We start from the raw sequence: 23,926 nt of genomic DNA, 5'->3' as shown, positions 1-23,926 counted from the left end.
GGGTAACACTTCCCATCCGACATTTTCCAAATAGTTTTTGACAGGTTTTGCAACATGTGGTCGAGCATTATCATGCTGAAAAATGAGTTTATCATGTCTGTTACCCCAACCTGTTCGTTTTATGACCAGAGCTTGCTTCAAATGCGTCGATAACGTTCTTCAAATGTCGTTGATAACGTTCTCCATTAATAGTTTCACCAGGTGTCAGAAGCTCATGGTACACTACACCTTTCATATCCCACCATATACACAGCATAACCTTTGCACAGTGAATATTCCGTTTGGGTTGTGATGGACCTGGTTCACCTGGCTTTACCCAGACCTTTTTTCGTTTAGGATTCTCGTAATAAATCCATTCCTCATCACCAGTAACGATTCGATGCAAAAATCCCTTTCTTTTCTGTCTTTCAAGCAGCAATTCACAAATGGTCTTTCTTCTTTCCACGTCTCTGTCTTTCAATTCATGTGGAACCCAATGAGACATTTTTTGAATCATACCCATGGCTTTGAGGCGTCTGGAAACTGTTGATTGTTCAACTCCTAACGATTTCGCAAGGACTTTTGCGTTTGACAAGAATCCTGATCAAGCAATGCTGCCAATTCTGCATCTTCAAATTTTTTCGGCTGTCCTGGTCGCTCCTTGGTCTTCCAAACAAAAATCACCACTTTTAAACCGTGCAAACCACTTCTGACACGTTCGCTCAGCTAGAGCATGGTCACCATAAACTTCAACCAAAATACGATGACTTTCTGTAACACTTTTCTTCATGTTAAAGTAATGAAGTAGAATCCCCCGCAAAAACACTTCATCAGGAACAAAAATCGACATTATCAGTTAAATTAAAAATAGTGTTGTTTACGCTTAAATCAAATGATTTATAATGAAAATGATGCGCAATAACAGTGATCTTCGCACGCATGCGTGGCTAAACGAAACGCTGAGACAATAAGCTAGTTTCGTAATCCCTTGTCAAACCGCACGAATTAATTCCTAGACCAAATATTTGGCTCAATTTATCCCTTTCGTATATATTTGAAGAAATCTGCCATAAACAAATTGTGAAACAAGGTCATAAAGACCTTTTCAATTGCTGCTCTCGAGCTCGTCGTTATTTCATTCTCGAGCGCGATTCTCGATTTCACATTCTCGAGCGTCCTGAATGCAAGAATTGAACTTAAAATTTCCAGTCTTCAAATACAAAGTTTGGATTTGAGTTTTTGTCAAGGACTCAATAAACGAGGAGATTATTAAGCACAGGAGCAATGAAATAAGAATAAGAACAATTTTCAATAAAATTAACTTTATTACAGAGATGATTTTATAGAACATTACGAATAGAACACATTACTACAACATGTTTGTGCGTGTATGTTTTATTTCAGCTGTCTAAGTATGTGCGTAACTACTTATATATATATATATATATATATATATATGTATATGTATATATGTACCTACGTACGAATGTGTTATGTATGCATGTATGTATGCTTGCATGTGTGTGAATTTATTTACATGATTATATATATATATCATCAGTCAAATGGGAAAACACACATATATATAATCCTAATCAGACCATTAAATCATATAATAAATATCTCCAATAAATAGCACTTCAGAAACCTCTTCAAATATACAAAAAAACGCTAAATAAAAAAACATTCTTTTACAAATGTTTTTTGAAATAAACATCGCACGTTAATACTTGAAAAATGTCAGCAACCAAATTAACAACCAAAAAAAATATATCCTAGCTAATTTTTATTTTATTTTAAGAAATTATTATTTCCACGTAAAATTACCTTAGAGAAAACAGTATTTCACCGCATTTCTATCAAATGCTTATAAGAAATGAAAAGCAAAAATAAAAAAATTAAAATAGATAAAAAAAATAATTAAGTTTATAAAAAATCCTTCATTTTTCCCTACATAAAAATATAATCTTTTCAACTCAGAAATACACCACGCATACCATTTGATTTTTTTGGCGAAATAAAACGCAACAACAACAAACAAAAACCAAAAAAACTGATGCATCTTCTGACTCTTCATGTCTCAAAATGAAAAGTCAGCAAAATAAGTTCCTCGTATGAACTCATTATACTAGCATGAACTCAAAGGAACTTTGATTAAAAAAGCAAAATCGAAAACCTATCAATTCTTTTTTTATAATTAATTAATTAGTTACTATGGTTTTTTTTGTTGGCTTCCTTTATAAGTTTAACAAGCATAAAAGCAATTTTTTGATGTCATAGAAAGTGTCAACCGCAGCAGCCAGGCTTCTTTTCCTTTTCTGTCACATATTGTCCGATGTTAAACATAGTGTTAGTGTGTCCATTGGATTTGCCGTGTAAACTCATCAATTCTCTGAGGAAAAAAAAATTAGGCATTGACTAATTAGCTGAAAAGCAAGAAGCATTTAATTTATCATTTCAACTTGAAATCTTGGAGATTCGTTAATATATAACAAAATCTTTCTTAAAATATCGTAAACCGGTGTTACTCTGCATAAACTTGCTGCTACAATTTTAATTTAACAAACTTTCTAAATAAAGATAAAGGTGTGAAATGAAAAAAACAATTGCTAAAAAACACACCTTGAAGCTGCTTCAAATGCTAGTTCAATGTTGATTCCTGACTTTGCACTAGTTTCCAAAAATGGTACGTTGTAACTCTAAATTTACTTCAAACAATTAATAAAAAGAAATTCACTAAAAAAATTTAAATATTTATATGAATGTATTTGAGAGTGAACTTTTTCCATTTATAATTTGACGGCTGAGAATAATAATAATAAAAAAAATGCATTTGTCAACTTTTAAAGCATTTTCAGAAAACTATTATGTTGCTACATTCTAGGAAATTTAAAAATTGATGAACCACTGTTTAGCAATAGCAGTTTTATTCTACTTCAACTAAAATAGATTTAAAAAGGATGCAAAAACACTGGAACTAAAATATGTGGAAGAAATAGGTTGACTGTTAAAAGAGAGCTATCAAAAGCATTATGCATAACTTCACTCACTTATCTACTTTATATTTGTGTTTTTGTTATAATTGATTGAACAAGCATGAACTAATCATGAATAATTCTTCATTCGTAGAAAACCACAGAACATGATTTTGTAATAAAAAAGCAACACTATTAAATGAATATGGTAAATAAGCTGCCAGTAAAAAATGTTTTCAGTCACTATTATCCTTAAAAACAGCATAAATAAAATAACAGATTATCAAATACTGATACAACTGGTTTAGTACTCAATAAAGCAAGATCAGGCCAAACTCTAAGAACTGTTTCCAAACTATGGTCAATAAAAAGGTCATAAAATCCCATTATACAACTGGCTTATTACTCTGCAAAGTAAGATTAGGCCAACCATCAAAGGTCAACAAGTTACAAATAAATGCCTTAATTTGAAAAGTCAAAGGAAACCCATACTTTTCTGCAAAAATAAATTTAAGCAAATGGCAAAAAATATCTTGATATCTAAAAAACAGCAAAAAATTCTTTCAAAATACTCTGAAAAAATTTAGCTATCATGACAGAATTGAAAGGTTTTTAGTAATTTATCTGTTAAAGTTTTTGTTTATCATTAATTTTTTTGTACTAACGCTAGGCATATTGAGAAGGAAAAGCAATGGTTAAATATGTTTCCCTAAAGACTATTGGCTGTAGAGTCATTTATTTATTAAACTATTTGTCCTATTTAATCTTATTCTCAGTAGTTATTATTGGATTTATTCTTAAAGTGACCTGGTAAAACAGACCTTTCCAAGAGTCTTCAGAGTTCTTCTCATGCTCTTTTTATCATTATCAAACACTTTGGCTATGCTTCTAATTGACATGCTAGGATTCTTCTCAACATACTTGTTATATTATCAAGTGAATTTCTTTTTAACATTTTTATTCATAGGAGTTGACACCTGAGCCCTTTTAGCATATTTTTTTACCCCCATCAACTGTACTTTTAGACACAACAGATTATATAAGCTGATCTGGAGTGTCTAAAAGTACAATTGATCATTTATCTTGAATGTTAACCTGTGATTTGATCACATTTGATCTTATGTTAACCTGTGATTTTGTTAACTTGTGAATTGATCACTTATCTTATGTTAACCTTATCTTATGTTAACCACTTATGTTGTATGTTAACCTGTGTAGATAAACTTTAACACTAATTCTTTTCATTTCTATTTTAAAAGTTTTTAAATAGCAGAAAAAATCTGAATAAATATCCTTTAAAATGGATATTTTAAAGGATATTTATTCAACTATTGTATTTCAATATTGAATACTATATAAATTTTGAAAGTACATATATTAATATTCTTAAACTTTACTTTAGTAAGAAAATATTAAAAAAGTATAAGACGCCTTAGGCAGAAATTTTAGATCTTTAAATTTTAGTTAATTTTAGATCTTAGATTTTTAGAAATTTTAAATTTTAGAAAACTCCAAATTTAAGTCTAATCCATCATTTACTTTTTTTTTCATCGAACAAAACATTTTTTTCTTCCACTTCCTGATTTTCTTATGATTGTACCAGTGTCCTTAAATCGTTTCACAACGCTCTGCACTGTTCTCAAAACAATCTGCAACTCTTTAGAAATTTTTTTGTTTGATACACCAGGATTTTCAATGAGAAAATGCAAAATTTTTTCTCGCTTCTTGATCGGATGACATTTTAATTAAAACTTGTTATTTTTGATAACAGAGTTGTGTAAATTTTGAATAACACTAACATTAATTTGTGCATATTCCATTATTTAAGAAAGTTGTACAACAATAACAAAAATAATAAAAAAAAAAAACAAAAACAAAAACAGCAGTAGTTCAACTATTTGCTATAAAAACTTCAGCAAATCTTATAGAACTTCTTTAAGCAAATCTATTAGTTAAGACAGTTGAGTAAGAAGAGGTAGTCTTTTAAAACTGATATTGTATACAATTACACACGAATATTTACAGTATGAGGCTGCTTGTTTGCTAAGGTTCATCATTTAACAAAACATAAATTTATTTTTCAACAAATCTTCTGAAAATAACTTACAGCAGCCAGTTTTTCCCCTTCTTCTCTTTTCACTTGTCTTTCTTTTGTCAAGTCAGACTAAAAATAAAATAAATTATCTGAAAGTACACTTTGAAAAAAGTAAAATATACTCCTATTTTCAAAATAATAGTGGTTACAAAGTTTAAACAAAATCAGAAAATCAATTTAAACAAAGACACATGTAAACTTCATTGTAAATCTGGACCCATTACAGTTTTCATAGAATCCCTGAAACATCTGAAAATCAAAGCTTAGCATAATGAAGCAAAGAAATGAAAGAAATGGTTTTTGTAGATTCAGATTAAAATTACAAATTAAAATGACAAATTAAAATGACAAACTTTTATAAGTTGTTGATGCTTTAACATGTATGTATTTTCATTACTTTACAGAGGAAAATAAAATGTACAAAACAAAAACCTTCAGAGAAGAAATAATAAATAAAAAAATAAATAAATAAAAAAAAAAAAAAAAAAAGAAAGAAAGCTGAATAGTTAAAGTAAAGAATTATACTCTATTTTTCTGTCACTTATTTCTAGAAAATCTTTCAATCTAGAAGATAGCAGCAGATGTAGAAAGAGTACAATTAAGAAGACAAACGTATGGTTTACACTTAAGATCCTTTTTAAACATAGCAAAAATAAAAAAACATTCTAATATGAATGTTAGCACTGTATGAATTAGAATATGCTTAGTAAAAATGTGGATTTGCACAGTAGAAAAGCCAAAAATTTTAGTAAAAAAAAAGATACTCAAAAAGAATTGGGAAAAAAAACATTTGAATTGGCTGTCTGACAAAAAAACATTTTATGGTCTAATGAAAGCAAAATTATTCTTTTTGGGCCACTGTAGAAAGTATGTATGGAGACCAGTGAATCATATCTTACAGTCTTTGTTGCACCCAGACACAAAACAAAGATTGAAAAAAATGATGGATGTAAAATTAACTGGGGTTGATGTTTGTATAATGATATAGGATCAGTTTTTAAAACAGAGAAAAAAAAGACCAAAAAATTTTTATGCTGAAAATTCAGACAAGGCAATGACCTCAATCATACTAATGGTTCAACAAAAAATGGTATTTTTTCAGACACACCAACTTTATATTTTCAGATTTAAATTGAAAGGTGGAAATACTTTCCTTTTAATTTTTTGTATCAAATTTTTAAACGTTTTTTTTTAAACAAAGAGGAAAAACATTTTTTCACATTTTGTTGACTATTTGAACACAGGTGTATATTTTGAATACCCCAAGAAGCATACCTTGTTTCCAAGCAACATCACCACAGCATCATTTGGGGCATAATCTTTAATTTCAGACAACCATGCCTAATTTTAAAAAGTTTAATTAAAGCATTAATCCCTAAGTCTCCAATACTCAAGCAAAAAGTAATTCTTAAAAATTATTTAACCAGAAAAGCAATTCAATTACCAATTTTGACAAGAAAACATTTTTAATATTGTGATTATTTTAATAAAATGTATTTGTTTTGCAGCTAAACTTTTTAATATTTTGAGATTAAAAACTACTTAAAATTGATAAAAATGTCTTTTCTTCTATAATATTTATAAGTATATATTTCATGAAACATCAAACTATTGATACCATTTTAGACTACTGTGCCAGCCCAAAAACAACTCAATCCTAAATGTCAGCCCAGAAAACAACTCAATCCTAAATGTCAGCCCAAAAAACAACTCAATCCTAAATGTCAGCCCAAAAAACAACTCAATCCTAAATGTGATATGCAATCAACAATCTTCTGCAGACTATACTTAGACTTTGTTGACTTGCAGCAAGTTTGCAACTCAGCTAATTTCAGGTACAATTGCATCTGAAAATGGTCCATCTACTTTTCAACACTATTTGATAAAAAGGTTTTTATTCCTCTATTCATGTACAACCTGGCAACAGCAAAGGTTTTCTTAATTGCAGCATAAAACTCTTTTTTAAAATTTTCTCTTTTTCTTGGTACTGGAGTTTTTTGAAAATCTTTTTTCAACAAGGGCAGAAAAATTGATTTTATAAGCACTCCAGCATTAGAGCTAAAGAACACCTTTTTCAACAGCTAAAACAGCTTAAATTCATACACAGCTGTATAGACAAGATGTCCTCTCATTAGGAATTTAATTATCATCTCATTATTTACTGACTTTTTGAAATAAAGTCTGTATGATGAACCAAATTCTGCAGGTAATAGGAGGTTAGGTTGAATCTCTTTAGCTTGAATTATTTGGAAAAAAAAAGATTAAGTAGTTTAAAAAATTTTCTTTTAAAAAAAGAAAAATTTTTGAACTTTTAAAAACACACAAAAAAAAAATTCAAATAAAATTATTTCATATGAAATTAAAGAATTTATGAAAAGCTCTTCAAAGAGGATTTTTAAAATGTGATTAAAACATTTTTAGAAAACTTAATTAAAAGAAACAAAATCATAATAAAAAAAAAGCATAATACCCTTGTATTATCAAACGTTCTGCGACTTCCAACATCATACAATAGTAATAAAGCTGTAAAAAAGAAAAAAAAAAAAAAAATCTTAAAAATAAAAAAAAATAGAAGATGAGGTTCCGTAAATATTAAAGATTTAATTGAAAGATTTGGAAACATTAACAGATCATTTTACAGAATCAATTTATCAGATCAATTTACCTATAGATCAGATTTATCAGATTAACAGAAATAAAAATGTAAAAAGTTTAATTATTTAAAAATACTATGATTCGAACCATGTGCATCTCTATAGTAAGCATGTGTTACACTTCGAAAGCGTTCTTGCCCTGCTGTATCCCAAATCTAATTTAAAGAAAAGCTTTAATATAAAGTAAAGACTAAAGTAAATTACTTATAATATTAAAATATTATTAAACTTATACAAATAATGAAGAATAATGATATAAATGAATAGCTTTGAAACCAAAAGAGGCAATTTAATTATGGAAACCCAAGCAATTAAAAAACATATTTATGGTGATGTTTCTACCCTTAACAAACTTCACAAAAGAAATTACTTTTTCTGCAGTTTTGTATTTTAAAAAATAGAAATTTTAAAAATAAAAATTACTTCATTTTCAAATAAATTGCCTCAACTTTTGTTGCAGTTTCAAATAAAGTTGTTGCAGCTTCAAATAAATTTGTTACAGTTGCAAATTAATTGTTGCAGTTTCAAATAAATTTAAAATAAAGAAAGATTCTAAAAAGAGTAGTTTTTATAAAAGAAATTAAGACTGTAATGAAAAATTTTGAGCTAAAGTTGATACCTGTAACTTGACCTTTTTCTCATCCACGATAATAGTTTTATTCTTAAAATAAAAAGATTAAAATAGATTTTATACAAAATTTTATTATCATAATAGGAAATCATAATACCAAATTAAAACTGCTTTATTACAGTAAAGAAATGTTTATTGATTCAAATGAGCGTATAGAGAATAAGTATGAGAGTTGTTTGATTTGTTTTTTTTTTTTTTTAAGCATTGGTGCAGAAGCATAAATTAATATTTTGCATAATATTGCATAAAAATATAACAATATATTCCATAATACATACTTATGTTGCAATAATAGTGCAGAAACATACATTAATATTTCAATTTTTAACAGGAATTATTGGGTATGACCTACTATGTTGCAATCATCAGAATTTCCAATTCTTTAACAAGTTGTTTGCAATGTCATGTTAGAATTTTAAAATCATGTAATATTAGAGTTTCCGATTCTCTAACAAGTTCTTTGCAATGTCTTAAACAATTAAACAAAAATTCATACCTACCAGTAAAAAACAAAAGTTGAACCTTGTTTTGCAGGTTCATCGGCAACTTATGCCAAAACAATACAAGAACATTTGGAATGGGGTGAGCAAATCATGCTCTTTCTCATCAGAGACTAACAGTTTCAAAGGCCAACAAAAGTGTTAATGTAAAAACATTTTAAATAGTTTTTTTCAACAATTGTACACTTTAAACCCTAAAAATTCTTTTAAACACTAGTTTAAAAATTTAAAAAAAAAAATCTTTATAACATTGTTCACTTTATTATAGGATTAGTTTTTTTATTATAGAGCTCAAGCTACCACCAGATTCAAATCAAATCTAAAAAGAAATCTAGAAGGAGTATCATGAAGAGCTACGGAGTTATTGCTTGATTACTTTCACTTCTGATAGCTGTACATCATTCAATGTTTACACTTGGGCTTTTTGATGTACTTCATCAAGAAAAACTTCTTACAAAAAAATATTGTGATTAGTTTTGATAGTTTTGTTGGAAGATACAAAGCTTAACATAAGCAATTGACACAATCATTTCCCAAGTTGATGACAACAGTTATTGAGAATTATTGAGAAATGCCTGAATAAGAAATCAGAATGATTCTTAAAAATTAAATGCATAAAATTAGACAACCAATAGTTACTTAAATTTCATAATGGTAGATGTTAACAGTTTTTTAAACAATGCATCTAGAAGTTAAAGAATGTTTGTTAAATTGAAACTTAACTAACATACATAAGTTTAATCCACTAAATATACACAGACACGACAGAATTGAATTTGAGTAATTTTCACAGAGTGACAAAGTGCTCTATCTTCCATAAAAAAGGAGTCATGCTTAATCATCCTACCACTTGAGAATATTGCAAGGAATCTTTCCTTCAATATGGTATTACCTTGGCACTCCACTAGCTTCGACTGACCATTGCTCCATATTATTACATATTATTATGATTTCTTTTCAATTCTGTCATGCCTTTGTATATATTTTGATGCTTAAATAAATAATACAACTTTAACCTGTATTTATTAATATTTGAGAGATAAAAGTAAAAAATGTGATTGGTCTTGAACCTGCTAAACATGGTGTCATAAATTTTTAGAAAAGATGAAAAAAGATTTTTTAGCTTTTTGATGAAATTCTGGGTTGATTTTTAATGAGATTCTTAAAGATACGTATTGAAAATGCTTGTTTTAGAGTTGGTTATTTTCTTCATATGAATTAAGGGTAATAAATGTAAATGTTACTATTTAAAAAATGATTAAAAAAACACTATAGAAGATTTTAATGAAACAAAAATGTCTAATAAGTTAACAGAAGAAAAGGATTCAGCTAAATTTGCCATCAAACAAACACAGAAGAATTCTTTAGGTTCTACTTCCTCTATAGTCAGAAATATGACAACAATTAGAAAACCAAAAAAAAGCCACCTTTAAAGTTTGTTCTGTATTCTAAAATTCTTCAACTCACAGCACAACATTTTTATTTTTTTGCCATAATTTAACCTTCTTCTGTAATTTAAGTTTGACACTGTGACTAGCACATTCTAAAATATTGTCATTTTTTTCAAAAAAAGGGCTCATTAGACATGAATACTATGTATTGGTCTTTTATAACTTGAAAGAATTTTTTCAAATTCAACCTCCCATAGGCAAAACATGGATGTAAAACAAGTTGTAGCATTATCAACAAAAGATTTTGTTTCTGAAAAATATACATTAAATTTAGTGGAAAAAGAAGAAAAGGAATTATGTAGCAACACTGCCACAATCAGACAACAAAAAAAGTTTTTCGGTCACAAAAAGAAAAGATTCCAACTAAATCTTGCAAAGATAACTAATGAGTTCTAAAGATCTTATTTAATTTAATTAAATCACTTTTACAATTAAATTCTTTACAATTAGTTAACTGAAATTTTTCAATCTATTTACAATGTAAAAAAAAATTTTAAAACAACTTAAAGTAAAATAAGTAACCCATTCTGGTTAAGTTACATTAACTTACTATTTACTAAATTATATAGCATTTCTGCAGAGAAGCTCAAAGTTATGCTGGATAAGATATTAAAGTAAACTTGCACTTTTTTCATTAAATATTTAATTTTCATTAAATATTTTTTCTTAAATACTTTTCATAAAATCTTTAACAAAAATTAAAGATTTTATGAAAAAAGTCCTTAAAAACAACAAATCCTAAGATTTCAGTGCCTATTCAGTCTTCTCATGACCTGAAAAAGTAGTATACATACACAATAAGGCAAAACAAGACAAATCAAATAACCAAAAACATTTTTTTTTGTAAAGGTACTTCTCAAAGAGTTACTACCCCCAGCTTTGTTAATAAAAGTTATTTTACTGATAAGTCTTGTACATTATATACCTATTTGAGTTACACAAATTATATATATTTGAAAAAGTAATTAGCAAGACTTTGTGATTTGAGCTAAGCTTCCAAGTTTTATGAGAGTTTATAACAGTAACATATCAAGGTTCTCAAATTAGTATAAAGGTTACATTCCAATTGTTAATTGCACTTGAGAATCATAGATGTGGTACTTAATTCATAATATACAAAGATTAATTAAAAAATAAAAACTTAAAACACACTGACTAACTTTCTATAAAAAATTTTTTTACAACAAAAAAAAACCTTTTTGAATAGATAACTACTAGAGGATTTCCAAACCCAATAAAGTTCATATACATTTTGATTAAAAATAGAAAAAAGAGAAAATGATGCTTAGTTTTTTTAAGTTATATGTATTTAACATTTAAACTATACCCGAAAATCTATTCCAACTGTTGAAATGAAACTTCCACTTAAAAATGCACCATCTTTAAATCTAATAAGCAAACAGGTTTTTCCGACACCACTGTCACCTATCAACATCACCTGGAAAATAATTTATACAATGCATATTTACATCTAAGTAAGCTTTAAAGGTTGCAACAACCCTAAAATTATTGCAACCTTTGTTGCAACAACTTTAGCTTTTACTAAAGTATACTAAAGTCTTATAAAATAGTACTTGACATTTGAAAGCTAAAATCTATTTATGATACCAAAAAATATAAATAAATGCATATAATGTTGCATGTGATATAATTCACGCTCTGTATAAATTATAATAGAAATAAATACATACTATAAATTTTTTATCTGTTTAAATATTTTTTAGCTACTGGAGTATAACTGCAATAAAATAAATTCTAATATTTACAATATAGCTATATTGATAAATACTATTTGAACAAAATCTGAGCAAGGTATTTAGATTTTAGGTCAAGGTCACAATTGCTTCAGCTGTTATACTTTCTCAATTATAATATTTCTTACATCCTGTTTCTTTTAAGATATATATAATAACACACATAATTTTCATTAACTTCCTTCAAAAATATAGCTACAATGGACAGCTACTGTACTTCAACATAATTAAGTATTAATAGATAATTAATCAATACCTTAAAAGCATAATCATACGAATTTCTTAAACTAGGACAATCTCTTGAAAAATTATTATTTGACATTTTTTGGTAACAAAAATTCAAGTATTCCACATGGTTACAAAATTAATGATATAGGTGCAGTTTTAATATCAGTATTACACATGCCAACAACACCATTCGGCTAACCTCTTTATTTACTCCGATTTAAAATCAACATCCAAATTTGTATTGTGATCCGGTTTTTAATAGATATTGAAAACGAGGTTTAGTTTATTGTAAAGTAAAAAAAGAGAGTTAAATAGGAATGGGAGGGGAAATAAAACTGGCCTCCTATATTCGATTGCATTAAAGGGACGGATAGCGCGTCTGCCTGTAATTTTACGAAGTTAGCGTTGTTCTAGCTAATATTAAAGTATTAAGAACTTGTAGACAACGTTGAAAACATTTTTAGAAATACTTGAAATGTTTTTAAACACAATTCTTTGTTAAGTGCGAAATAAGTTTTAGCCAAACTAAGAATAATGAAATTGTTTTAAAATCCTATTTGTTTTTTAAGAGAATGTTTCTAACCATCTTTAGAACAAACGCTAATATATTCAACTAGGTCCGTTTAAAAAACGAGGTTGCGACATGACAAAAAGACCAACTTAAGAGACTCGCTGAATGAAGCCGCTCAAAAACTTGAATGTTTGTTTGTTTGTTTGTTTGTAATGTATGTAAATAGTTTGTAAATAATAGTTTGTAAATAATGTATTTTCAATAATAATGTGATTAATGTTTTTTTTAATGTTTTGCAGAGAGCATATTGTAAAATAACGTTTGTTTTTTCTATCACATAGTCAACAATTTTGCTGTCTTAATTTTGAGTCCACTTATTTCAAATATTAGCAATTGTTTTTGCATATTCCAGCAATTATTTACTCTATAGCATACCTTAAGTATATACCTCCAGAGTACTGATTTACACTTCATTAAATGGTGTGTATATCATTACCCTGGAGGTATGCGTCAAGTTACCTTATTATTTTTTTAAAGAGAGCAATAAAAATTAGTTTTTTTCGCCATTTTTTCTTACTTAGAAACCTACCATCAAAGTTTATATCCATATTTATTATTAAGACAACAGTGTAATGCATTACTGCAAAATCTTAAAAGTTTACATGAGGATTTAATGTCGTTTACCTGCAAAGTGTTGAAATATATTGCACAACAAAGTTAGTATGTATACCAAATACTAAGGAATCGCGGTTTGTTTGTAAATCCTCCTTGTTGACCAGGTAAAATGTTAATCAATTTAAAACCTACAAAAATGATCCATTTACGTTGATCATTTTTGAATAAATCTAGCACTCTTTAGATTTCTATTGTTATTTAGTATTATCTAGTGTTTGGACTTCTGTATTTTAGAACCATATATTAATGATGGATTCAACCAGCTTTGTTTTTTAAGAAAAATCACGATTTCTTAATCTTCCTTTAACAATTGAACTCAGATTTTTGAAGGTATTTAGGTCTGGCGAGTTCCCCCAGTCACTCTTAAGTCTTAATGTTTTTTTCTGTCATGTAAAAAATGACTTTCTTCGAAGTATGATAGGTAGTCAAATCTTAGAGGATCCCATCTTAGTTTTTTTTATTAGATACCGTAGTTCGGAATGTTCTCCGTTACCTACTTGTATTGTAAGGTGTATTTATTAAAATATATCATAATAGTGATATTATATATATATATATATATATATATATATATATATATATATATATATATATATATATATATATATATATATATATATATATATATATATATCGTTTGATGTAGTGTTGTATTAAAGTAATACAAAGCTCTTGTTCGTTGAAAAGTGCTCGATGTTTAGGAAATTTATTTTGATTATATATAAATTTCAAAACAGAGCGATTTATAATTATAATTAAAAACGATAAAGAAAAAAACTTTTATTAAGGAACTTTAAGTTTCATGCCTAACGGCAATCATCAGCCATATATTACAAAATTAAACGTTAAAATGACATTTGTAATTACGGTGGCGTGAGTTCTAATGACTCCATGGAAACAAAATTTTAAAAGTATAATGTGACGTAAATGTAAAGTGAACCAGGATCAATCTTCGGTATCAAATGAGGAAATAAGGAACTTATTCTTGTGCCTGCACTTCGAGACCATTTCACTCCTTGTATTAAGTAGGTTATCTCCTTTGTACATCAAAATTTGAAACTTCTCGTTCAAACAAATTTTACAAACTCTTGATGCTGGGTTGTATGGTTTGCATTTTTTAATAATTTTCCATCTGATAAAAGGTGTGAAGTTTTTTTCTTTTAATTTCCATACTTCCTTTGATAGCTCTGTATTGTTCTTGTACCTAACTGCATTAAAGGATTTTAAGTGGTTAGCATACCGAGCTTTGAAAGATGTTTCGCTAAGTCCTATTTACACTTTTTCTTTATATTCCGGATTGTTCGAATATACGGTGGCCTGATAAACGATGTTGTTGGAAAGGCAACAGTTGTTCATTGGACATTTCGATTTGTCAGTGCAGTTGCATTTCATTTCATTAGTTTTTGCCTCATTTTTCAAACTAACGATTTGTAAACCTAACGAAGCAGTTATTAAATTCTACCTCAACAGCCTCACACCCAAAAATATTATCATTAAATTGGAGAAAACCAGATTTTAGTTTACACTGTTACTGATTGGTAAAAGAAGTTCTGCCGCACTTACAAGAAGCCTGGCAGTGGAAAAAGTAGAAAAATTCAAACCCCTTGTTGTCTTTTTAAGGATTGTTCGTGATCAAATTCATCGAAATCCAATCTGGAGAATAAGGAAGATGGTCTTGCACCTGATGGCATCCAAGCATACAGCCAAGAGCTTCACAAAACAGAATCTGAATTCTAAGTCAAGGGCTATGAAAAAGAAACATCTTTACCGAGGCTGTCAATGAGAAGAGATTAAAAAGGTGTAAAAAAATCTTCAGATGGTACAACACCAAGTTAAAAAAAAAAATAATAACCTTTCAAAATGATATATATTTCTTTAAATGTAGCTTGATCAAATAATTTCTTTAAAAATAAACAAAAAAAAAAAAAAAAAATAGTATAGACCACCTCTAAAATGACTTGAGATATTGTATTTTAAAATTTAACCAAAAGTAATAAAACGTGCGCTGATAAACATCCTTGAAAAGTTTTCCAGATATACTGTTGACAAATTACATCATTTATTTTCCTTGTGTTTTCACTTTTAAACTTGATATCATTAGCAACTAGTAGACTTAAAAATAATAACAAATATTTAGAATTGGTAAAAATGTAAAAACTCAATTGTATAAGTAAAATATTCATTTCTAAGCTATGAACTATCTATAAATACAATTTGCTTGCATTTTGTTTTACTGTCAAATTTCAGGGGGTTTCAGACAGCTCCAGCTTGCATGCAACAAAAATCTTGTTGAACAACTTTAATGACAAATTATCTCCCTGAAACTATTAAATTACAAAACTATTAAATTAAACTACAAAAATTATCTCCCTGAAACTATTAAATTAAAAAACTATTAAATTAAACTACAAAAATTATCTCCCTGAAATACAACAGTCATTTAAGGTTCTGTAAACTTGCGCCTCATTCATTAAAAACTTTTTTTATTTCCAGAAGAATTGTTATCTGAATTTAATTTTTATCTGAAGCTGCACCGCAAAATATATGGGTGTTCCCATGCAAACATTTTGTTAACAATTGATCTGGTTAAAAATTTTTAATTATTGGTAGATTTAAATTTTTTAGTCCATAGAGGTAGAGTAGGTTTGGGTCAGTGATTTAAAGCCCACTATTTACACCAGCAAAATTTTCAATAAGAACAAAACTGGTGGCAGGCGTAAGAATTAAATAAAACGATGAAAAAAAACTGCTTTCATCATTGAATACCAATTTCCCACATTCGATCGTAGATATTTTGCATCTAGTTTGTGCAGTTTTTATTAAGCTTGCCTCTGCCTGATATTGGTTTTTCATGTAACTTTTAAGACGTGTTTCTAGCCGCTTTTGAACATGTTCCAGCTTTACTGGTATAATAACATTCTCTTTATAAAGATCTACTATTTTGATAACCTTGAAAGAAGATGTATCACCGTCTCACGTAGGAGTATTTGACAATTTTAGCTGGCCAAAATTGGAATTATTAAAAGTGGCCGTACCCACTTAATTACCTACCCTTATTATCTCTCGATAATGGTCGCTTAATGAGCAGTTAATGGTTTGGTTATAAAAGTAGTAATTGGAACTACACAGTCTAGTTAAATATCCGATCTATATCTGCGTGGTTCATTTTATTTACGAGCGATTTTAGTGGTGTTTATTGAAGCTGTGTACAAGTGTTTACAACAGAAGTTTTACAGTGTTATATCATGGATGAATCTATGACAGGTATGTACATCATTTACTCTTACTACCGTTTTGAAATATTAATTACCACAAAAGTTATGTACCGTGAAACTTAGCATTTTTTTAACGAATTTTAAAGTAAATTTTGACTTTAAAAGTGAAAAAGTTGTAGTGCGCATTGAAACCCTCTTAGTTTCTTTCGTTTTTCTATGAGTTTATACCACTAGCTATTTAAAAATCTTAATTTCAACTGCCTGTTGATGCCATCTAAATTTTAATCATGTTCTTAGCACATCAAGGTCCAAGATGAATTTTTCAACTTAATTTTTTTTTCTAGATGGGTCATCAGGAATGCAAACAATCTCTCGTTTGGATTTCTACAACAGTATTCAGCAGCAGGAGGCTCCAAATTTCAATGAAAAAATGGACTTAGCTGATCAAAATTTGTTATCAAGAAATCAATATACCGAAGAACTAAAAACAGTATACAAGCGTCAAATGTCGAGGTTGAAAGCTATTTTTAGAAAAATGTGGTCGTCTTCATCCAGAACTCATGAAATATTTATTAAGAAGCATGGCCCTTGGCTGCAAGGGAGTTTCCAAATACCGGGTACCCCATCCACTCCATCATCAGCAGGATGACCAAGAAAAAGTTTTGTCGATTCTAGTGAACGTTCAAAGAGGAGAAAAACAGAAGAGCTCAGGAAAGATGTGGAACCAGAAGCTATTGTTTTTGCAGCTGAAACTTGTTTGACAGCAAGTGGCAAAAGAAGTGCTGCAACCGTCCTCAAAGATCTTAAAACATCTCCCAAACGAGCGGAAAAGTATAAAAAAGCCTATCGCAGCAGTCTTGAACCTACAAAAAAATCATTGACACCGTTAGAGGCTCTTTTAATATTTACTGACGCAGGCCTAACAAAATCTCAATATGAAATCGTACGTACAAGTGACAAGAAGCAATGGCCCTGCTACAGTATTTTGGTCGAAGAAAAAAAAACATACTATCCTGATCCTGATTCGTTCACAGTCACAGAAAGTTTAGCTGAAGTAGACTTACAAAGTCTGTTAAACCATACTGCCAAAAGATTGGTGTTGTATTTAGAAGAAGTTATCAAGACTCTAACGGAAAGTGGGCGTAAACATAAGAAATTATCTACGAAATAGGGTTGTGATGGCTCCCAGCAGACACAGTTTAATCAAAAGTTTGAGGATGACTCTAATTCTGATGCCAGTATATTTCAATGCTCAATGGTTTCATTACAGCTAACTTGTGGAGTAAATAAAAAGGTTAATCTGGCAAAACCCTACACCATCGTCTCCAAGGTTTTGCAGGCCAATTCGAATTAGGTTCATAAAAGAAACTGCTGATGTAATAGCTGAAGAAATTGCTTACATGGAAAACAAAATTGCAGGCTTGAAACCAACTCAACTTCAAGACATAGCAGTAGAACATGTGATGATGTTAACTATGATTGACGGAAAAGTCTGTAACGCAGCAACCACCACTAAATCGACCATGCGATGTTATATTTGTGGAGCAACATCAAGACAACTTAATGATTTGGACAAAACATGTGTTAACAATCAAATCAGCTACAAATTTGGACTATCCATTCTGCATGCTAGAATACGGTGTTTTGAAAGTCTCCTTCACCTATCATATAAATTGCCTGTAATAAAATGGCAGAAAAGGCTGAATGAAGATGAGAAGAGACTTTTCTCAGATAGGAAAAAGAAAATCCAAGATGAATTCAAGAGCAAAATGGGCATTCTTGTCGACATACCTAAGGTTGGATTTGGGAATACCAATAACGGCAACACAAGCAGGAGATTCTTCAACGACCCGGAAACATCTGCAGATATCACTGGAGTAGACTTCCGTTTAATTTCCAGAATGAAAATTATCCTAGAAGTAATTTCCAGTGGCCACAAGATTGATGTAGAAAAGTTCAGACAGTATACTTTGGATACTGCAAAGCTTCATGTTGAACTATACCCCTGGTGTCACATGACTCCAACTCTGCATAAAGTTTTAGTACATGGTCCTGATATAGTAGAGAATGCGCTTTTGCCAATTGGACAATTGTCGGAAGAGGCTGCCGAAGCCAGAAACAAACATTTCCGGGAGTACATACTTAGCTATGCTAGAAAATTTTCTAGAAAAGATTGTAACCAAGATATCATCAATAGGTTATTGTTAACATCCGACCCTCTGTTGTCCAGCATTGGGAAAAAGAAACACAAACTTACAAAGCCTTTTTCAAAAGAAGCTGTGGAATTGCTTCTTCCTGGAGAAGTCCAAGATTCCGACACTGAAAACAACGAAAATGAAGAATATTCTGACAATGACGAAGTGGAATCTAATTAAATATCAAAATATAGTATGTTATTTACCATAATAAAGTTTGAAAAATAATATATCTTTTATTTCCTCAAATCCTATTGAATAGAATAAAATGTAATCCCTAAAGTACCCATCTTTCCCCTATATTGAACGCCACTGGCTTGGATTTGTACAAAAAACATTTAATTTACAATTTCTTGTCATATGGTAAAGTTTTCAGCTGTTAAAAAGAGAGAAATAATTTTGGCCAGCTAAAATCGTCATATACTCCAAATCGTCAAATACTCCAAATCGTCAAATACTTCAAAATATTCTTTACATATCACTTGATTTTTTTTTGTAAAGATTGTTTAAACATAACAACATTCATCATGCAGATTTCATTCTACAAGATGATCCCTTGTAATTAACTTCACATTGATGGACTCTCACTGAAACTCTAGACTACCTTTTTTTGGATCTTCAAATTTTACAATCATTGCAATACTTGATAAGATCTCTCAATCAATACATTAATACCACAAACAGCAGTTACAACACCATTCAATGAACTAATAACGATTCAGCAGAATTTAACTTCGGAAAACTTAATTTAAAAGTGATGTCAAGTTTGAAAGGCGTAAAAACTGCAATAAAATTTTTAGGGGGAAATTGCCGAAATGCCTCGTTGAGCCTCAACGAGGGTCAACAAGTTTCCTAAAAAATGTAAAATACGTTTCAAACAAAACATCCTGTGATTGTGATAGTCCTTTGATGATAAAATCATTTTTCCGGTCTTCATCACAACCGGGGTCAAAGGGAACACAATTTTTTACCTGGATGTCCTTCAAAAGTATGTCAAGCTTTAGATAGCTACACTCCAGAAGACAATACGATCTTCCAGAAAGACAGTGTTAGGCCACATACGCCACAGAAATGGCTGGAAGACAACATGTCTAAATTCTGGCCCTAATATATATGGCCATTTTTAGATCTGAATCCTCTGGATTTCAGTATTTGGGGGTATATCGAGGGCAAGGTCTGCGGCAAAGCCTCATAAAGAATTGAAATCCTGAAGGTTTTCATTATTAGAGATGCGTACGCCAAGTTCAGACCGAAAACTAAAGAGTCCTTGATAACAATGGCTCGCATATTGAAAAATCCCTTTACAAAATGAATTTCAAGTTTTTTTTTATGTAAAATACTCACGTTTGTTAAGAGAAAGGTTTTGTTGCTAAAGTTTTTTTTATTTTCAGCGAATTGAATTTACAACTGAAATAATCAAGGCTGAAGTTTTACGTTTAAAGAGACCAGTAACAACTAAAGTAGTAATATCTATTATTATAAATACTTAAGAATTTGCGCACTAATGCTGAGGTAGTAGAGATTGAAGAGACCCAGCTCTAAAGAGTTACTTTCAGGTTTGCTGATGGCATTCAAAACCATATCAAGAACAGATAAAATTCCACTCAAATATTTTATCTAATTTCTCCCGAGAAAGAAATACCATTGCGTAATTTAAGAACACAAGGAACCAAGGCTTCGAGAAAGTAAACCGAGTGAAACTAAAAACGTTAATATTTATGGAACTTAACTCATTTAGCGAGGCACTCGTTAATACATAGAAAATTTGAATCTCTTATAAAATCGTTTATAACTAATTGTATATTAAACAACTATAGCCTGAAATATTTTTAAAAAAATTTCTTTACGTTATCGGCTTTCTTATGAATTTATGTACTTTTTTTCTTTTCGACTTTCCCAGATGAAGATGCTTACAGAAATGAAAGTGCAGGACTAAAGTTTCACGGTAAATACAACAGGCTTCGTAGAATGCAAACGTGCCGGCGGAATGTAATGCGGCTGAGTGTTTTGTGGATGTCTACTAAAGAAATACAAATAAATGACTGAAAATTGCATTAAAAATTGTACTTGTGTCTGATTTAACACAGTAATAAAAATTGAAGGAACAACTTTGTTCATCCTAAACATGTTTCGTAAAAAATGAAAAGGTCATAAAAACTACCAGAATCTACCTGGATTGAGCAACGCTGGGCGTATTATCGTCATCAGCAGTTGTTATTTTAAGTATCATGGGCTGTCCTATCAAATAGAAAAAATAAAAAAATAAAAAAAAAAATTAATAACAACTGAACGAATTTAATTTATTTTTTGTTATTTTACAAACTTGAACATCACCAACCATCAAGGTTCCTTCCGTGGTATTTGCTATATGCAGCGAATGCGTCGTCTGTATTCTTATAAATTACTTCGGCACTTCCTAAACTCGTTAAAGAGGCTCGACGAAGATCCCCTAGTGCACCAAACAATTCCTAGAGTATAAAGTATTAGCAAGATTTGCTTAAGAAAGATAAAATCCATGCAAGAATAAAAATAGATTCAGCTCTAAATAAATAGATTCAACACTAAGTACAATAAATAATAATTTTGACAATCATTAATATTTTTTAACATTTACCTTAATATCGTCTTCCGTAACATTTGGATGTAAATTCGAAACCACTACTTTAGCAGGCATTGATTGCTACAACCATTATTAAAAACAAAAGAACACCAATATGAATACAGTTCTTAAAAAGATTTTAAAAGAAATTTTAAAAAATTGTTCAACTATGTACGAATTGCATAGTATCAAAATTTCAGATCCTTACTTTGCTAACCTTGCTAGGTGGTGTAAAGCTTTTTTCCGTGACTTGTTTTAATTGATTATTGAGAGTTTTTGATAGTTTCGAAGTTGTAATTGAAGAATACTCTGATGAAGGGCTTGGTCGCCTTTCTTTACATAAAAGCAAAAAATGGCACACGAACATACTAACTTACGCATACAACCCACCCTAAATAACTTCCAAAATGTAAATCTGAACCAAAAGCATTCAAGTTTTTACAAACATAAACAACTTCTAAAATCAAAGGTTTAAAAAAAAAAAAAAACCTGAAATTGGGCTGTTTTTTGTAACAACTTTAATTGACTTTCCAGTAAATATAGATTGTCTCTCGCTGTTCGCACTGGGTTGTTGACGCTTATTAGCCAGATTTTTTTTTGTTGATTCCATAGCAGGTCTGTTTAGAGTTCTCTGCTGATTAAGAGGCAAGAAGCGATTATATTGCTTTTGCGGTTCAGGAAGATTCTAAATTATCAAGACAAAATTCTTTATATTTTTTGTAAAATAAATTACAGTTAAATAATAATAGTTAAATAGTTTCATTAGAGAACAATCACGATAAATAATAACCGTTACAATACAAAGTTGAGTTTTTATAATAATTAAATTGTAATTTTGATTAAAATTTAATAAAATGAAAAATGAAGAAAGATATCATAAGATCTTTTGCAAGATTCAGAGATTAGCATAAAAAAGATGATACAAGATCAATAATAATGCAAAAATAGAAATTTATGAGGAGTGCCTAACAATTTTCTGAAATACTAATGAAAATCAGTCATTTTTTAAAAAAATATAATGAAAAACAATTTTTGGCATAACTCAACTTTTATTTATCAATATAATTAATAAATAATAATTGCCCACAACTTCAATCACATTGTTTAATGTTTGTCCAAAAATTATATTCCTTCATCATTCCAACACAGGGGCCATTTGGTACTTTAACTAATTGATTTTAGCCATTTTCAAAATAGTGGTAAATCCATGCATCATCAGCTGTTTTGAAAAAATTAGAATTGATTTTATTTTGCTTAAAGTAATTCAAAAAAGCTTGAGAAACAAGAATTTGTACACATTTATGATCAATTGATAGCAGAAGTGGCACACATCTTGCACAAAGCTTTTTTTATCTTTAATTCTTCATTTAAACTATAACTCACACTATTTTTTGAGATCCCTAAGAGCTCAGCTTTTTCACATGCTTTCGATTATAGCACCACATTATGGAGTAATTATTTCAGGTATACTAATATCTAATGGGCTTGTATAATAATATTTCAATACAGCAATTAAGTTGTATACTGTTTAGCCTTTATACACTTCTAATAGTTGTTTATGAATTGTTTTGCATTTACACCTTCCGAAAATAAGAATTCAACCACTGCTTTTGTTATTTTATTTTTGGTTTGACATTAAATTGATTTTTATAATCCACATAAGTAAATATTGAAAAAGTATGATATTATAAAAAAAAGAAAGCATTTTTTTTTATAACATAATATAAACTACCTAAGAACCATTTTAAAACCAACTATAAAAAGGTACTATAGGAAAAGTTATTTTTGTAAAAAAAGAGATAAACAATTTTTGTTTTACAAAAAAAAAAAACAAAAAAAAAAACCTGAAAATAAAAAAAATTACTGTCACATTTTTTTATACAAATTGCCACCAGCAAGATTTTACTTTTACTTATATTGTATTTCACTTAAATGTTTTAATTAAAAATTTTAAAATACATTTAAGCTAACGCAATAACTTTGAGTTGTATTATTGAAATACACTCCATACACTTAAGAAAAAGAGTAAAAAAACACTTATATTGGAAAAATCTTTTACTTTAAAAAAAAATCGATTAAATAATCAAAAAACTAAAATAATTAAATAATAAAAACGCTTTTCAAAGCATAAAAAAAAAAATGCACACCTGTTTTTTCTGAACAAATGAATTTTTGTTGTTCTGCGTAGATAACTTTGTTCTTGCATCAAAGTGTTTGGTAAATAAAAGAAGGCTGCCATAAAGCTTTTTCTTGACTATATTTTTCTTTTCTGCTTGGCCCCCTTGCTTTTTTTCAACTCGTCCTTTCTGATTCTTTTGCACAAAATTGACTTTTCCAACTTGATTCTTTGCGGATGCTGTTGCAATGCCACGATTAGATTTTTTATTGTATTTCATTTTTCTTTACTTTACTAATGCAAAAAAAGTTTAAAACAAAAATAATTGGAAGCTAAGATATATTTGTT

General features: G+C 29.2%; 2 protein-coding genes and 1 pseudogene across 5 annotated transcripts; 1 reads left to right on the top strand and 2 right to left on the bottom strand.

The window, feature by feature from the left end:
* Positions 1 to 1,922: 1,922 nt before the first annotated feature.
* Positions 1,923 to 12,509, bottom strand: LOC145199580 (ras-related protein Rab-26-like). Its single transcript, XM_090093782.1, has 9 exons — positions 12,296 to 12,509; positions 11,613 to 11,723; positions 8,323 to 8,364; positions 7,792 to 7,858; positions 7,520 to 7,572; positions 6,325 to 6,390; positions 5,062 to 5,118; positions 2,602 to 2,678; positions 1,923 to 2,371 (listed from the first exon to the last, which is right to left on the bottom strand). Exons 1-9 carry the CDS (start codon positions 12,359 to 12,361, stop codon positions 2,266 to 2,268), a joined length of 645 nt encoding a protein of 214 aa, XP_089949908.1. The 5' UTR covers positions 12,362 to 12,509; the 3' UTR covers positions 1,923 to 2,265.
* Positions 12,510 to 16,416: 3,907 nt separating this feature from the next.
* LOC149885702 (uncharacterized) lies at positions 16,417 to 18,276 on the top strand (annotated as a pseudogene). Its single transcript, XR_016454366.1, has 2 exons — positions 16,417 to 16,717; positions 17,013 to 18,276. The product of XR_016454366.1 is annotated as an uncharacterized LOC149885702 (transcript).
* Positions 18,277 to 20,558: 2,282 nt separating this feature from the next.
* Positions 20,559 to 23,908, bottom strand: LOC145184014 (uncharacterized). 3 transcript variants are annotated; one of them, XM_090094000.1, is made up of 7 exons: positions 23,610 to 23,908; positions 21,952 to 22,147; positions 21,680 to 21,795; positions 21,478 to 21,543; positions 21,202 to 21,331; positions 21,035 to 21,101; positions 20,559 to 20,883 (listed from the first exon to the last, which is right to left on the bottom strand). In XM_090094000.1, the coding sequence occupies exons 1-7, from the start codon at positions 23,856 to 23,858 to the stop codon at positions 20,796 to 20,798; spliced, it is 912 nt and encodes a 303-aa protein (XP_089950126.1). In that variant the 5' UTR covers positions 23,859 to 23,908; the 3' UTR covers positions 20,559 to 20,795. The 3 variants fall into 3 exon arrangements, with proteins under 3 accessions (XP_089950126.1, XP_089950127.1, XP_089950125.1); XM_090094001.1 differs by having other exon boundaries at positions 20,559 to 20,880; XM_090093999.1 differs by having other exon boundaries at positions 21,671 to 21,795; positions 23,610 to 23,907.
* Between the last annotated feature and the right edge of the window lie 18 nt (positions 23,909 to 23,926).

Source organism: Hydra viridissima, unplaced genomic scaffold (assembly GCF_058129835.1).
Source record: "Hydra viridissima isolate aposymbiotic clone 2 unplaced genomic scaffold, HvirCarnegie_v1 scaffold_7, whole genome shotgun sequence".
NCBI classification, from domain to species: domain Eukaryota; kingdom Metazoa; phylum Cnidaria; class Hydrozoa; order Anthoathecata; family Hydridae; genus Hydra; species Hydra viridissima.
This window is presented reverse-complemented; position numbering and strand designations above follow the sequence as displayed.